At 39.3% G+C, this 15,657-nt stretch overlaps 1 protein-coding gene across 3 annotated transcripts in view; it reads left to right on the top strand.

The window, feature by feature from the left end:
• Nucleotides 1-15,657, top strand: part of KMT2A (lysine methyltransferase 2A) — a 50,648-nt gene that overhangs the window by 13,007 nt on the left and 21,984 nt on the right. For 2 of the 3 annotated variants that reach the window (XM_083808265.1, XM_083808263.1), the window contains exons 3-16: nucleotides 792-3,460; nucleotides 4,719-4,896; nucleotides 5,326-5,560; nucleotides 6,340-6,404; nucleotides 7,190-7,558; nucleotides 8,176-8,249; nucleotides 9,120-9,248; nucleotides 10,103-10,216; nucleotides 11,388-11,534; nucleotides 11,807-11,902; nucleotides 12,699-12,819; nucleotides 13,577-13,690; nucleotides 14,036-14,220; nucleotides 14,838-15,011. In XM_083808265.1, coding sequence (XP_083664391.1) covers nucleotides 792-3,460; nucleotides 4,719-4,896; nucleotides 5,326-5,560; nucleotides 6,340-6,404; nucleotides 7,190-7,558; nucleotides 8,176-8,249; nucleotides 9,120-9,248; nucleotides 10,103-10,216; nucleotides 11,388-11,534; nucleotides 11,807-11,902; nucleotides 12,699-12,819; nucleotides 13,577-13,690; nucleotides 14,036-14,220; nucleotides 14,838-15,011 — 4,670 coding nt within the window. The remainder of the gene's footprint in view (nucleotides 1-791; nucleotides 3,461-4,718; nucleotides 4,897-5,325; nucleotides 5,561-6,339; nucleotides 6,405-7,189; nucleotides 7,559-8,175; nucleotides 8,250-9,119; nucleotides 9,249-10,102; nucleotides 10,217-11,387; nucleotides 11,535-11,806; nucleotides 11,903-12,698; nucleotides 12,820-13,576; nucleotides 13,691-14,035; nucleotides 14,221-14,837; nucleotides 15,012-15,657) is intronic. The other variant, XM_083808264.1, reaches the window with a different exon arrangement.

Raw genomic sequence — 15,657 nt, 5'->3', positions numbered from 1 at the left:
GGTGCACACAAACGGGTTTGGTTTTGATTTAGATTCTTGTCAATAAATGCTCTCACCACAATACTCTACTTGGTTTGGCCTTGCCAGCGAATTCTATTGTGGAAAGCCATACTAATAGGGTGTTTCAGATGAAGAATGAAATACATTGTCAGAGCTATGTGAAGACCCAGAACTGGAATAGCTGGGTTGGTGGTTATGGGTTGAAATGCATTGGTAGAGGTGAGTAATCAAGGCATGCACATCTGCTTGATCATTGCTAGTGCAGTCATGAATGCTAAATGTATTTCAGAACTAATACCATTTTTTAGTAAGATACCTTACATCAACTTCTCCCTGTATGTTGTTCTTGCCGTACTGACATATCCATTAGCAGTGCTGATGGATGGTACTAGTGAAGAAGGACTTTTTTTCCTTTCAACTGTGATCCGTTTTGTTTAAAATAATTTTTTAGTGCATTTGAAACATTACAAATCTGCTTATGAATTATCATTCTCTTTTACCATTGTATTGATACTGGTTTTGTGCAGTGGCATATATGGTTGTTGTAGAAAAGCAAGCTTGCATTTTAAAAAAATTATCTAAATCTCCTTTTATATGAGAAGAGGTTTGTGAAGGAAGTCTTTACATGGATTGATAAAATAAAATTTTTATTTGTTGATGAACTGAAAAGTTTTTGGCAATTTATGTGAGTCATGATTTATGCAGAGTAAATACTTGTGTGACCTGGATAAAGCTGATCCAATACTTAGAGAAATTTAATGTGTCCTCTGCATTCTCTGCTTTCCTCGTAGTTAAATCTAGTCCACGAAAACCTCGTGGGAGGCCCCGGAGCAGTTCTGACCGAAGTTCAGCTGTACTATCAGACTCTTCATCAGTGTGTTCCCCTTCAAGCAAGTCTGAAACCACACCCATGGAGAAAGTAAAGAAGAAGGAACTGAAAAGTGGGGAAAAAAGACGAGGAAGACCTCCAACACTTACTAGCGTGAAGTTCAAATTGTCACAAGTAAAAGGCACATCAGATATTCAGAAGGGAAGCAAAGAAGAAAAAGAGAGCCTGAAAAAAATCAAAAGGTCACCATCCACTACATTTCAGCAAGCAACTAAAATTAAGAAATTAAGAACTAGTAAACTCTCTCCACTAAAATCTAAATTTAAGCCTGGGGCAAAACTTCAGATTGGGAGGAAAAGTGTTCAGATTGTGCGCAGGAGAGGGAGGCCACCGTCTTCTGAACGTTTAAAGACTTCCTCAGCCTTAGTCGTAAATTCGCAGCTGGAGAAACCCCAAAGGATACGTAAAGAAAAGGATGGCACACCACCTCTTACAAAAGAAGAAAAGACTGCTGTCAGACAGAGTCCGCGCAGGATTAAGCCTGTTAGGATTATACCTTCTACAAAAAGGACGGATGCAACAATTGCTAAGCAACTCTTGCAGAGGGCTAAGAAGGGGGCGCAAAAAAAGATTGAGAAAGAAGCAGCCAAACTGCAGGGCAGAAAGGGGAGAACCCAGCTTAAAAATATCCGACAGTTCATTATGCCAGTCGTAAGCGCTATCTCTTCACGGATTATTAAAACACCCAAACGGTTCATTGAAGATGAAGACTATGACCCTCCTATTAAAATATCCAGACTAGAATCCACACCAAACAGCAGGTTCAGCGCTACTTCTTGCGGATCCAGTGAAAAATCCAGTGCTGCTTCTCAGCATTCATCTCAGATGTCTTCAGATTCCTCGCGGTCCAGCAGCCCTAGCGTTGATACATCTACAGACTCTCAGGCTTCTGAGGAGATGCAGACACTTTCTGAGGAACGAAGTAATACTCCAGAAGTTCACACACCTCTGCCTGTTTCTCAGTCCCCTGAGAATGATAACAGTGACAGGAGAAACAGAAGGTTTTCAATAACAGAAAGAAGTTTTGGCCAGAGGACTGCTAAAAAACTGTCAGCCTTGCCAAGTGTGCCACAGCAGCAGTCGTCGTCCTCTCCTCCTCCCCCTCTGCTCACTCCTCCCCCACCACTACAACCCGCTGCCGGCATCTCAGACCGTACTCCTTGGCTCATGCCTCCTACCATACCATTAGCCTCACCCTTTCTTCCTACTTCTGCTGCACCAATGCAAGAGAAACGGAAATCAATTCTGCGAGAGCCAACGTTTAGGTGGACTTCTCTAAAGCATTCCAGGTCAGAACCACAGTACTTCTCATCAGCAAAATATGCCAAAGAGGGTCTTATTCGCAAACCAATATTTGATAACTTTAGACCCCCACCACTAACACCAGAGGATGTTGGCTTTGCATCTGGCTTCTCAACACCAGGTGCTACAGCTCCAGCACGACTGTTTTCTCTTCATTCTGGAACAAGATTTGATATGCACAAGAGAAGTCCTCTGCTGAGAGCTCCGAGATTCACTCCAAGCGAGGCCCACTCCAGAATCTTTGAATCCGTAACTTTGCCCTCATCGGTTGGTCGAACCACTACAGGAACTTCTGCAACAGGTGTCTCTTCTAGGAAACGAAAGAGAAAAGTCTTTAGCCCTATCCGCTCAGAACCCAGATCTCCTTCGCACTCCATGAGGACAAGAAGTGGGAGACTTAGTACCTCTGACCTGACAACTCTCACCCCACAGTCTTCTGTATCTTCCTCATTAACTAGCATTTCTGTTAGTTCTCTTGCCACTAGTGCCTTAAATTCAACTTTTACTTTTCCTTCCCATTCCCTAACGCAGTCTGGGGAATCAGCAGAAAGAAGCCAGAGACAAAGGAAGCAGACTAGCACTCCAGCAGAGCCTTTCTCATCTAGTAGTCCTACTCCTCTCTTTCCTTGGTTCACTCCAAGTCCCCAGACAGAGAGAGGCAGAAACAAAGACAGGGCAACAGAGGAACTGTCCAAAGATAAAGACGCTGATAAAAGTGTGGAGAAGGACAAGAGCAGAGAGAAAGACAGAGAGAGAGAGAAGGAGAACAAACGGGAGTCAAGGAAAGAGAAAAGGAGAAAAGGGTCAGAAATTCAGAGTAGCTCTGCTTTGTTTCCTGTAGGTAAAATGCCCAAAGAAAAAGTTGTCAGTGAAGATGCTGCAGCATCATCTTCTGCAAAAAAAACTGCTGGGCGGAGGAAGTCTACAGCAATAGATCCCGTGGCAGATGTTTCCACTGCTGCTCTGGTAGATACAACAGCCATCAAAACCAAAACATCCAAGAAAGGTAGAGGGGGGTTAGACAAATCAGATCTGGACCTCAGCCCCACTGTGCCGTCTTTGGAGAAAGAAAAAGCTCTGCGTCTCTCTACTCCTTCATCAAGCACTGTTAAACATTCCGCTTCCTCCATCAGCTCTATGTTGGCTCAAGCAGACAAACTGCCAATGACTGACAAAAGGGTAGCCAGTCTTCTGAAAAAAGCAAAAGCCCAGCTGTACAAGATTGAGAAGAGCAAGTCCCTCAAACAAGCAGATCAGCCAAAAGCACAGGTATTTTTTTCCTTTTTTTTTTTTTTTTTGCTAGAGGGCATCTTCTTTTGAAGTTGCACTGAAAATCACTAGTATCTTTCGTGTCCTGAATGTGAAGAGTTAATATGCCAAGCTAAGTAGCCATTAGTGCAACAGATGGTAAATGATACAAAAATGAGAAGGCATGGGCAGAAGTTGAGGGGGAGAGAAAGCTACTGCATAGTCAGTTCAAGGGGGAGCTGCATGCGTTTTTAGAGAACAGTACAGTGGAACTGTTTATTAGGTTTCTCTGTATAACTCTAAGCAAAGTAAACATCAAGGGTAATAGGCATTTTTAAAAGCATGGTTCTAGCAAACTGCAATAGTCTTTCTAAAGATGAGTTGATCTTGGTCTCTCTCTCTCTTGTAACTTTACCTTTTGATGATCTGATCTGTTATTAATGGGAAGGAGTAAAATCCGTTGGGATTTTGCATCTGATTGGAGGACTGCTTCCTACTGCTGTCTTCTCTTCCCTCTCCCCATTTCCCCCACCCCAAAACCACCCTCTTCTGCAGTCCTTTTTAGCTGTCGGAAAGGTAGATGTTTTATGATAGAAATATACTTTCAGGGAGTATTTTCTTTTTTCACTTTCCCACATGATGTTAGTGTTAAAAATTAGTGCATATTTTAAATAAAGAATTCTTAAGCTTTTGTCCCCAGAAAGAATAAATGCGTGCTTCTGTACGCCTGGCATGTTTATACTAAGAAGCCCAAGCCCTTGCAGTTAATTCTTCGGGTGGAGTTCTTTTATTAGGAAATATGTCAGAATCCTATGTTAAAAATGTGGAAAATGGTACTAAAATGCTACATTTCTTTTATCACCTCAGTAAACACTATCCCCTCATCTTAAAGGTTTGCTGCTACAAAATTGATCTTCAGACAGATCAATTAATGCTCAGTGTTAGTCTGTTTATCCTAATTCCAGTCAACTCTAAATTTCTGATGTCAGTGCCCTAATAACATACGGCTCCATGAGTGAGTTCACTTTCCAGTTAACAGGTAGAAACTTACCTTGTAATTCCAAATGAGTAAAACTTCTTGTCCTTTTGAGTTTATCCTCCCTTGGATATCCAAGGCTTAGAAGGCTGATAGTCTTTACTTCTATCTTGACCCTTACAAAATGCAAGCTAATATATAATTTAACTCTTTTTAGGTTATCTAGAAGTTTTTGTATGTGGCCCAGTCTCATTTTTGTACCTTTCTTAGGAATACTGTCTGTTTTCTTATTCTGAAATCTAGGGACAAGAGAGTGATTCATCAGAAACGTCAGTCCGAGGACCACGAATAAAACATGTTTGCAGAAGAGCAGCTGTTGCACTGGGTCGTAAGCGAGCCGTGTTTCCTGACGACATGCCCACTCTGAGTGCCTTACCATGGGAAGAGCGAGAGAAGATACTGTCTTCCATGGGGAATGATGGTAGGTTAAGACTTCCAGTTTTCACTTGTGGATTCATAGAAAGTCTGCTTTGTTGACTACTTGGGTTAGTGGCATCTATAATAAATATGGCTACATCTGAACCTGTAAAAATGAGGATATCAAGCAATTAACAGGGGACAGTATATTAAACTGATCTGGGCTTTTTGTTAAAATGCCACTCAAATAGGGTCAATTCTTTTAACCATTGTGAATTTTTATAAAAGTGCTATGTGATACACATTAGGTTAGTTAGGGCTGTGTCTACAAGTGTATTGTGATATGTACACATACACGCACACACAGCTTGTGTGGTCCTGCAGATCTGCAGATGAACTTACGCTTAATAGAATAAATTCCATTAGCTCATTAGATGCTTCTGAAACATTGTATGACTTCAGTGAATTCACATTAGAATTTTTTTTTTGATAGATAAGTCATCAATAGCCGGCTCTGAAGAGGCAGAACCTCTTGCTCCACCTATCAAACCAATTAAGCCGGTAACCAGAAACAAGACACAGCAAGAACCACCAGTGAAGAAGGGTCGACGGTCAAGGCGCTGTGGGCAGTGTTCAGGCTGCCAGGTTCCAGAGGACTGTGGTGTCTGTACTAACTGTCTGGACAAACCGAAGTTTGGTGGGCGTAATATAAAGAAGCAGTGCTGCAAGTAAGTTTGTGCATGTGAGAAATTCTTCAACTAATTCCTATGCGGAGTAGGATAAGCACATCCACATTCTGAGGTAGGAAACACCAGATTTAACCCTCTAGTGCAGGCCTGGAATGAATTTGGCCTGGGCTGAGGATGGATCACAGTAAAAAGCAATTAAAAGCAATTTAATTTAGGAGTGTAGATCTAGGATCAAGGTGTGCTTTTTATGACCTTCTTTTTCTGAAGTTCACTTACAACTTATTCTCCCCATATTCTCCCCGCTTTGAAGAACCTGGCATAGCACTGAATACCATCTGGAATGAGACATAAGAAAAATAGGAGTTGAACATTTAAAAACTTGCTTACACCTAATCCAATCCCACTCCATATCAGCAGAGCAACTATTTTTTTGGCTGAAATGACCTCATTGTGGATTACATAAAAACTACTATTGGGAGAGTTTGATGTGGTTTTAGAGTTCTTAGAAGTACCCTGGTATTACTCCTATGCCAATACCCAAGAAATGGAATTGATAGGGGATTTATCAGCGAATCAGTTATTACATAAGCAGCTTTATTAGCTGCAAAATTGTGTTGAGAGTTCAGAAAACAAAAAGGAAAATACAGGAAAATAATACTCTTTTAAATATCTCTGAAGAAGGGAAAAATAATTTGAAGAAAATGAGTGTATTGATGATAGCTTTTAAAAAAAATCACATTGAATATTTATGGAATTCTCTCTTAGTGTTTGCATTTTTCTTCCAATTTATGATTACACAACATATTCTTTCTTTGTAGAATGAGGAAATGTCAGAATCTACAGTGGATGCCTTCTAAAGCGTATCTCCAGAAGCAAGCTAAAGGTAGGCTGAAAGATTTGGCTCAAGTGTAGGATAAGAAAGAAATTTTCATACCTTAAATTGCTTTTTATGCTGTCATTGCAACGACACTGAGCTATAAAAGTTCAGTCTGAAATTAAATGTTAACAGGGAACCTGTCTGTTCTGCTGATGTCACCTGAAAGTTGTAGGAGAAACGTGAGTATAGACAGCGTCCATAATCCATAACTGTCTTTTTCAGCACTAGAATTGTAGTTTCTCCTCCCTTTTGTAGGGAACTGCTGCGGATAGCTGATCAGTCTCCCCTCAGCACTTCAGGTGAACCAATTCTCAGATATTTCTATGTTTCTGAATGACATGGGGACTGATAAATCTCTTGGCACTTCCTTGTCTCTGGCATCAGGCTTAAGTGAACCATCATATGTATTTTGTTAAATCCCTGCATCCTGGTGCTAGACCTCTGGAGGTCTGCATGTTAGTGTGACAGTGGCCAGGTGGTTGTCTTGAATTCCCTAAACTTTTCCATGCAAAGTTGGCTTTCTCTTTTGCACAGTTAAGCTGTGAATCTGCATTACCACATAAGTACTTTGCTTACCAGTCTGTCAGAATAGAGGCCCAAAGTATTAGAACACAGGTTGTAATATAAGACAAGTACATTAATTTTACTGACAATTTTTTTGGATGAGTACAGTTTTTTCTTCAGTGGAATGAAGAAACAAAATGTCTGTTTCCTAATTTTAAAAGTGCAGTGAACTACTCGAAGTTGCACAGTTCTATCTGCTTTAATTTATTGATGCTTTTTCTTCCTAGCTGCAAAAAAGAAAGAGAAGAAATCCAAGACGAATGAAAAGAAAGAAAGCCATTCTGGAAAGAACCAATTGGACTCTGGACAGAAACAAACTCCTCCAACTGTTTTATCAAGAGAAGACAATGCCATAAAGAAGAGCAGTGAACCTGCTCGTAAGCCAGTCGAGGAGAAACATGAGGATGGAAATTCCTCTACTCCTCTGTCGGAGCCCAAACAGGTCCCTGCACCTGGTGCCAGAAAGACTGGCAAACAAACATCTCAGCCAGTACAGCTCCCTCCTCAGCCACCAAGCTCAGGACCTTTGAAAAAAGAAGCTCCTAAACTTACCACTTCTGAGCCTAAGAAAAAGCAGACTCCACAGCCAGAAATAGGTAAATGGGACTGTTTATCTTCAGTATGTTTGAGTCATGTTAAGTAACAGTAGTAATACTGCTAAAATCTGTTGGATTTTAAAGCTGATAAATGCTTTATGACCTGGTGAAATTAAAGCAAATTATTTTGGGAATTTTGCTTAGAACTGGCTTTCTTTTATTGTACTACATTATATATTGGGACGGGAAGAAAGATGAACACCTTTAAAGTGATTTTTAGTCATCTAGTCTTGGCAATCTTGAAGTATATTTTCAATACTGTTAAGTTTACTGACTGTTTACAGTCTGAATGTGAAACAACAAGAATGTAATTTTTTCTACTACAAAAACATAACCTACTATTGCACGTAGTACAGAACAGCATGGAAAGTGAACAAAAAGGCAGCTCCAGGACTTCTGTTGCTTTACACCTGGAACACTTCAGACTTATAGCAGAGCAAGTTCGACTGGCCACACCTTGCAGAGACTGCCCCAGTCATAGTTGGTGACCACAAAAGACGATGGAAAAATTCCAGTCTAAAATTCATCTCTCATTACACAGCTGACTTTTTCCCTTTTCTTCTCTACAGGTCGCTGTTAGTTACTTGAAATACTCATAATTTTTCCCCCCTTCCTAGGCACAGAACAAAACAAACAGAAAAAAATTGCTCCCCGTCCAACTTTCCCTGTGAAACAGAAACCAAAAGAAAAGGTGAATACTGCTTTTTGTACACAGTCAATAAATTTTGAGAACCTGAATCTTTTGTCTATCTAGAAAGTAAGACTGTATTACTTAACCCTTTTGCAGATTTTTTTGTACTTAAAATATCTATAGGAATTCAGTTCTGCCGCTTTTCCTTGGAATGCTGATTTAAGACTGATCTAGCTTGATTCCTAACGCTACTCAAGATCTTTTGTGGTATTTAAAAAGAAAGACATTTTCAATCCTATCAAAGAGGAACATGTAGATTCCTGTGATTTGAGCAAGTTACACAAACATTAGGCTTTACCTTATGTCGGTATGTGGATACAAAATTACCTGCCATATGTCTATATTCAGCTTAGGAGTTAATTTGTTCTAAGACTTGTATGTTGTGGAGTGAAGGCTAGGTTGTCCATTAAAAAATTAATAAGTAAAAAAAGAACTACCTTTGTCTTAGAAACAACTTCATTATGAAAAAATGGTTCATATATTTAAATCTCAGAGATAAATGTATATAGGTAGGTACTAACTACACCCAGAGTTGCCCTACTGCAGGAAATTAAAAATAAAAAAAAAAAAAAAAAAGCACTGATAATATAGAGAATAACATGATGCTAGGGGAAAATGCAGCAAATTGAATTAGAAATATAATTGTGTGTGGAATGCTCTTAAAACTGATTGCAAAATGGTTACTTTCTTGCAACTCATTAATTTTGTGATGGTTTGGTTGTGGGTTTTTGTTGTTCTTGGTTTGGGGTGTTTTTTTTTGTATTTTCTTATTTTTTGTATTTTTTGTATTATGTGTAGTGTTTAATGTAAATACTGTTTAAGCTTTAATGTTTGGGGTTGGGATTAATGCAGGCTCCTTTACTTGACTAGGAAAAGCCCCCTCCTATAAGCAAGCCAGAAAGCAGCACGCTGAATTTGCTCAGTACTCTGACTAATGGGAGCAGTTCCAAGCAAAAGCCACCTACAGATGGAGTCCACAGAATCCGAGTGGATTTCAAGGTAGAGGACAAAATGTTTTAAGTATTTGAATATTAACTGACTCTAAAAACTGGAAGTAGAGTCCCTCAAGAATGCTGACAGTGACTTCTAAGTTTGTATGTCTGGTCCCATTCAGTGAGAATTGTAAATAGGAATCTTTCTGACGTGATTGACTTTTAGAAGTTTGTTATGCCTTTTTTTTTCTTATAATCAGAGTACTGGATGAAGAGACACTTTAAAGCTTTAAACCTTAACCCTCAATGTGAGGATGAGCAAGAATTTGAGGTTTATGAAGAATTATTCCATTAAGATGGAACTATAAAAACCTTACCTCAACTTGAGTCAACAAGATTTGGGGAAAATGTTAGTAATTTGTAATTCACAATACTTTGGGTATATCTGGGGTTTTAAACTGATAAATCATGTATTTTATTTTTTTTGAACAACAGTGTTGAAATAATAAAATTTAACATTTTCCTAACAATTTTTCAGTCCATCTATAAGTGTTAATACTGGAGATTAGAGTGAGATCTCATAAGTGTTTTATACAAATATGAAGTTTTAATAAAGTGTAATTATTCTGAAATTTCATTTTTAGTAATAATTGTGCAATTGTGAAAAACTTTGTCATGCTTTTTAGGCTTGCTTTCTGTAGAGAGAAAGTTAGTGTATTATTGAACTCTCTTGCAAAGAACAGTACCAAGTTGTAACTATTGCAATATATGTTATAAAATAACCAAGATAAAAGTTAAAATAATTTCTGTTTTAGAACACCTAGTTACAGAAACAGAATGCATAACACAGCAATGTGAGCTCTTTATACTGATGTGGTATTTCCTTATTCTGCATGGTGATGTATCCTTTTGTACTTTCAGGAGGACTGTGAAGTGGAGAATGTTTGGGAGATGGGTGGGTTAGGCATCGTGACCTCGGTACCTATTACTCCCAGGGTGGTGTGTTTTCTCTGTGCCAGCAGTGGACATGTGGAGGTAAAGCATTGTGTTCTGCTGTTGATGACTTAGTTACGGCACCATATTGTTACAAAAAAAATAATAATAATAATCTATAAAACAGAAGAAATTAAAATAATACCTGTAAATCTGTCCTTGCTAGACTCTGCCCTAAGATACTAAAATGGAAGGTATTTGAATTCACTTTGAGAACTTCTGTGGTGCTTAGTTTAGAAGTGAACTCTATTAGACATAAGGAATGGCATTTTCAAGAGCCCCCTGCATCTCTTCTTAAACGTAATTTGGAATCCCACAGCAGAGGTAAAGCAGTGGCTTTTGCTTTCTGTTAACTTGAAATTAGAAAAACTGCTCAGTTTTGTTGAAATGGTGTTAGGCAGTGTTGATTTTCCCAGGTATGTCTGTATCTACTAAGAGTTGCAGACCATTACTGAAATGTGACCGGCAAGGTTTTGGTGCTGTATAAACAGCCGAATTTTTGCTTAAGTTTTATTAAATGCATTTCCAGGAAAAGATAGGCGACTTCTCAAAATTTTCAGACTAGCTATCCTGGGAAGGTGATGCTAGCGCTCTAGAAAAGGCGAACAATACTCAAGGAAAATGGGGTTAAGTTCTTCGTGTGAACATCAATGCATTTGAGGATTATGAAGATCCAGTGGCACATGGAGCCATGCCCTTCTCAGTCAGTTGCTCAAGTGAACAAACAATTCCTCTGTCCTGCTTGTGCCTGCAGTGTTTGTGCCCTAAGGACTATTCTTTTTCTAGTATGTCTGTCCTTGTAGAGGATCCTTTGAGCTTTCAAATGGCCCATATAAACTAAACAGAGGGAAAGATGTCTCTTTGCTCTGTATGTGCCTTCCTTGTCCACTAAATGTTTCTTTGGGTGTGGTTGGCTTGTGTTACAGAGAGGGAGGGAAATCCTGAAGAAGTCTGTAGGCCCTTACCAATACTCAGAGCACGTAGATAAAAGGTACCAGACTCCTGTTTGCTGGTAGATGCATAATCTGTGTAGACAGGCATGTATTTAGGTTATCTGAAGTACACACTCAGTTTCCCCCATAAAATATACTAATAGATATTCTCATACTGTCAGCTGTAAAGCAGAATTCAAAGTAGTAAGGAGTGCAAGCAGGCTTGTTTGGGAATTAAGAAAAGGTTTTGACTTGCTAAAACCACCCTCTCCCCCTTGCAGTTTGTGTATTGTCAGGTCTGTTGTGAGCCTTTCCACAAGTTCTGCTTAGAGGAGAGCGAGCGGCCCCTGGAGGACCAGCTGGAAAACTGGTGCTGTCGTCGCTGCAAGTTCTGCCACGTGTGTGGGAGACAGCACCAGGCCACCAAGGTACCCCAACCTCCAAGCGACCCAGCTAGCCTTTTCTGCACTGTTGCCAGAGCTTTTTGCTCTGACCCTCAGCTGGTAACTCGGACAGTAGACAGTGGAGTTCACACTCTGTGTGCAGACTGCTGTGTGCGGCTGTGAATTTATCTCAGTTCACTTAGTTGCAACTTCTCCTGTTTCCCTAAATAAGGGATCTAATGTAAAATGAAAATGTCCAAGATTTTGCATCCTTTTTAGGGTTTCTGTTCCAATACTCTCTCCCATTATTCTTGTAGCAGCTGCTGGAGTGCAATAAGTGCCGAAACAGCTATCACCCTGAGTGCCTGGGCCCAAACTACCCAACAAAACCCACCAAGAAAAAGAAAGTTTGGGTAAGATTTTTTGAAATTTCTTTTTTGGGATGATTGACTTAACTGATCATAATGCTACAGGCCAAAGTGCTGCAGTTGACTTGCTCCAGTGCACTGGCTTATCAGTTTAAGGAAGGATGCCTGTTGCATTGGAAGATGCATTTGGGAATAGGCTTCTTGATGAGGTGGCTTGTGGTAAAGCAGATGGGTTTTGAACAAGCAGATTTATAAAGGCATTACACCTTTTTTAGTTATAGTAATTCTTCTGATCATAGTTGGAGAACATGGAAGAAGCTCTTCAGAATGGAAGCATTTACTTTGTTAACAAACTTACCAGTTGATAGTGGTATTGAGAGGCAGTTTGGATTCATGCCCTGCTTTGTGTCTGTCAAGTTTTTGTTCTAAACAAGTGCAAAATCCTTGCCTATAATATATTTGTTGCTAATAATTTTTAAGTGTTTTCTAACACTAATGGTGTATTCAGAGTTGGAAAACTGATAAAATAAGACTTCATATTTTGGGTCAGAAGGAATGTCATAACTATATATACTTTCTTATGCGAAAGGAATGTTGATATTTTCTTAAGTGCAAATGTGAAGCACTATTTTTCCTCTTTTTGCATCAGCACCATCTTATCATAAAGGGAGGGAGCCCTTCTCCTTATAGTGGAAATTCTGGTGTTTGAAACTCCTTGTTCTGTTGTATAAGCTATCAGCACTCATTAAATAATAAAATTATGAAATGTATCGTTAATACAAAAGAATAAAAGCCATTGGATAAAAGCAAATAACTCTTGCCAAACATATCTATCTTTCAGATATGTACCAAATGTGTTCGCTGCAAGAGCTGTGGATCAACAACACCAGGGAAGGGGTGGGATGCGCAGTGGTCTCACGACTTTTCACTGTGTCATGATTGTGCCAAACTCTTTGCGAAAGGTATGTAAAATTGTGGTTGTTTCCAGCAGGTACATTTTAAGATTCTGTCCTTTAATGAGATGATGTCAGTGTAGATTGAAATGAGGGCCTCAGGTTGTTGAGCTTATCACTGGTACAAACAGAAATGAAACCTAGTGTTGGGGCCATGAATTGGAGCAGTATTGTTTGTGTAGGAAAACCATGTTCATGGTTTTACAGAGCATAACGAAAAGTCGCTATTGTTTTATTGAGAGAATTTGAGACTTCAGAATTAAGCACTATACCGGATAAAGCAGTTATTACAGACCTGTTGATCCACGGTTTCAAGCAGCACTTGAGGAAAAAGGTATTTTAAAGGTCTTCTGGCTTAAAGACAGCACATTTCCTATTGTAAAGTGGTTGATCTTTATGTTAGTTACTGTGCATAAGGCCTTTGAGTCTAGGAGGGCACACACTGGGGGAAAAATCTCAGGGTAAAAAATCTTGACTATTTCTTGCCTGTATGTCATCTTTTCAATTTTCATTCTACTCTGTAAAGCTAGCTCATATAGTATTTTATTAGTCTCATCATACCCCACAAAAAAGCGGGTAACCAGTCTTTCAGGCAGGGGTTTTGTTTGTTTGTTTTTTGTGGCCATTGATTTCAGCGTTGTAAAAGTAGATGCAATTGTATTGGTTTCAGAGAGCTTATTTCTTAGCACACTAGTAAGTAACCACCTAGCCTTTAAGGTGTGTGCGTGACAGTTGAGCTTCTGGTAAAATCGTATCTTATTTTCAGGAAATTTTTGTCCTCTCTGTGACAAATGCTATGATGATGATGACTATGAGAGTAAGATGATGCAATGTGGAAAATGTGACCGCTGGGTCCACTCCAAATGCGAAAACCTTTCTGGTAAGTCAAATTCTTATCTCCTCATCCTTAAAGTACATGGGGCAGCAAATAGACTAAAGCAATCCAATTTTAGGCCTTTCTCCTTGAGTGTTTCATTAACACCCTTACCTGTTGTGATCTGCTTGAAAAATACCTATAGAGTGGAATGATATATCAGTGACATCCTGAAAGCTTAGGACTTGTTTCAAATGCGGCATCACGCGATAAGTTACACAAGATGCTTTTGTTACACAGAGGGTGTTTGATTTGAACAGTAAGTGTGGTATACAGAGTAGGGATTTTTCCCAGTATCTGTCCTTCAGTAAAGTAGTTCAGATTACTATTTTCTCTTTTTTTTGTCTCCAGATGAAATGTATGAGATACTCTCTAACTTGCCTGAGAGTGTAGCATACACCTGCATTAACTGTACAGAACAGCATCCTGCAGAATGGCGTCTTGCACTGGAAAAGGAGCTGCAGGTTTCCTTAAAACAGGTTTTAACAGCCCTGTTGAACTCTAGAACTACTAGCCACTTGCTGCGTTATAGGCAGGTAAGCTGAAGCCTCGTTTCCTGTTTCCAGGAGTTGGACTTGATGATCCTTGTGGGTCCCTTCCAACTCAGGATATTCTATAATTATAGTCCAGCTTGAAGTGTTGCCTGGCATTTGATTTAATTCTGGTATTGCTGTGCATCATACTCAAAATTTTATTGTACTTAAATCACAAATACATGTTGGTTTTTTTTGTTTGTTTTTAAAATTTTTTGTTCATTACTATGGGAATAGAGAAGTGGGTATCTATGATTATGACTTTTGAGAATAAAAGAAAAATAGGGTGGTAAAGTTATTCAAGGAATGGGGCAATTTAGGTCTCTGGTGAAATACATTTAGTCTTGAAAAACATACTCAGAAATAGGACTTCTGAAAAATGAGTTTGATCCTCATGTCTGATCACTGTCCTGCTGTGTGCCTTACAGGTAGCAGCAAAAAGCTGGTTAAAATCTTTTTATTTCCGTCCCTGCGTTTTGGACGGGAATTCAGAACTTGAGTCTCCTCTGTTTCGTGTTAATGAGAATCTCTGCCCCTATGAACGTACAGGGGAATACATCATGAGTAGCAGCCACGCTTCAATAGCCAATGTCTGTCTGTCTGGTTGCTAATGTTAACAGGCAGCAAAACCACCTGATTTAAATCCTGAGACAGAAGAGAGTATACCATCCAGAAGCTCTCCTGAAGGTCCCGATCCCCCTGTCCTAACAGAAGTCAGTAAACAGGAGGAGCAGCAACCTCTGGATCTGGAAGGAGTAAAAAGAAAAATGGATCAAGGAGGTTACACTTCTGTGGTATGTCAGAGTTGTAGTGCTCTATTCTAATAATAGCCTCTGAACTGCTTTATGACCTGTGGTATTTATAACTGAGCATGCTTAAGCCTTTTCTTTATGAACAAGGAAACAGGTTAATGTACTGCTAAAAATAATTCTGGCTGGCACTTATGTTAATGTTGGCCCAAAGACATGTAATTTACACTGTCGTATGCTTCTCTTTAACCAGCAGTGATACTTGGTTAAACTGCTTTTGCTCTTAGTCTTTTATGTTCATGGGAACAGAATAGGTCATTCTTTTATGTGCAGATTCCAGCAAAAAGCCTAGTTAAATATCACTGATGGTAGTCAGTTTTCTGGAAACCAATTAATTCACGTTTGCAGGGATGATCTGTTTAGGGGTCATTTATATAAAATGCTAGTGTTGACCAGATCAGTTTCCTTGTAGGGAGTGGCCTTTTAAAATTATTTTATTTATTTATTTATTACTTTTTCTTCCCCCTCCTCCTTCTACACATCTTGTAGTCTTGAGGAGACATGTCCATTGCAAACGTGCTGTTGCTAGTTTTTTGACCAAATTCTTGTGAGGTAGTTAGCGTAGTTGATTTAAAATCTGTCATCAGCCTACTCTTGGTTGAAGAAGAAAGTTTAAAGTTATGGATTGGTT

Source organism: Anser anser, assembly GCF_964211835.1.
Source record: "Anser anser genome assembly, chromosome: 22".
Classification (NCBI taxonomy): Eukaryota; Metazoa; Chordata; class Aves; order Anseriformes; family Anatidae; genus Anser; species Anser anser.
This window is presented reverse-complemented; position numbering and strand designations above follow the sequence as displayed.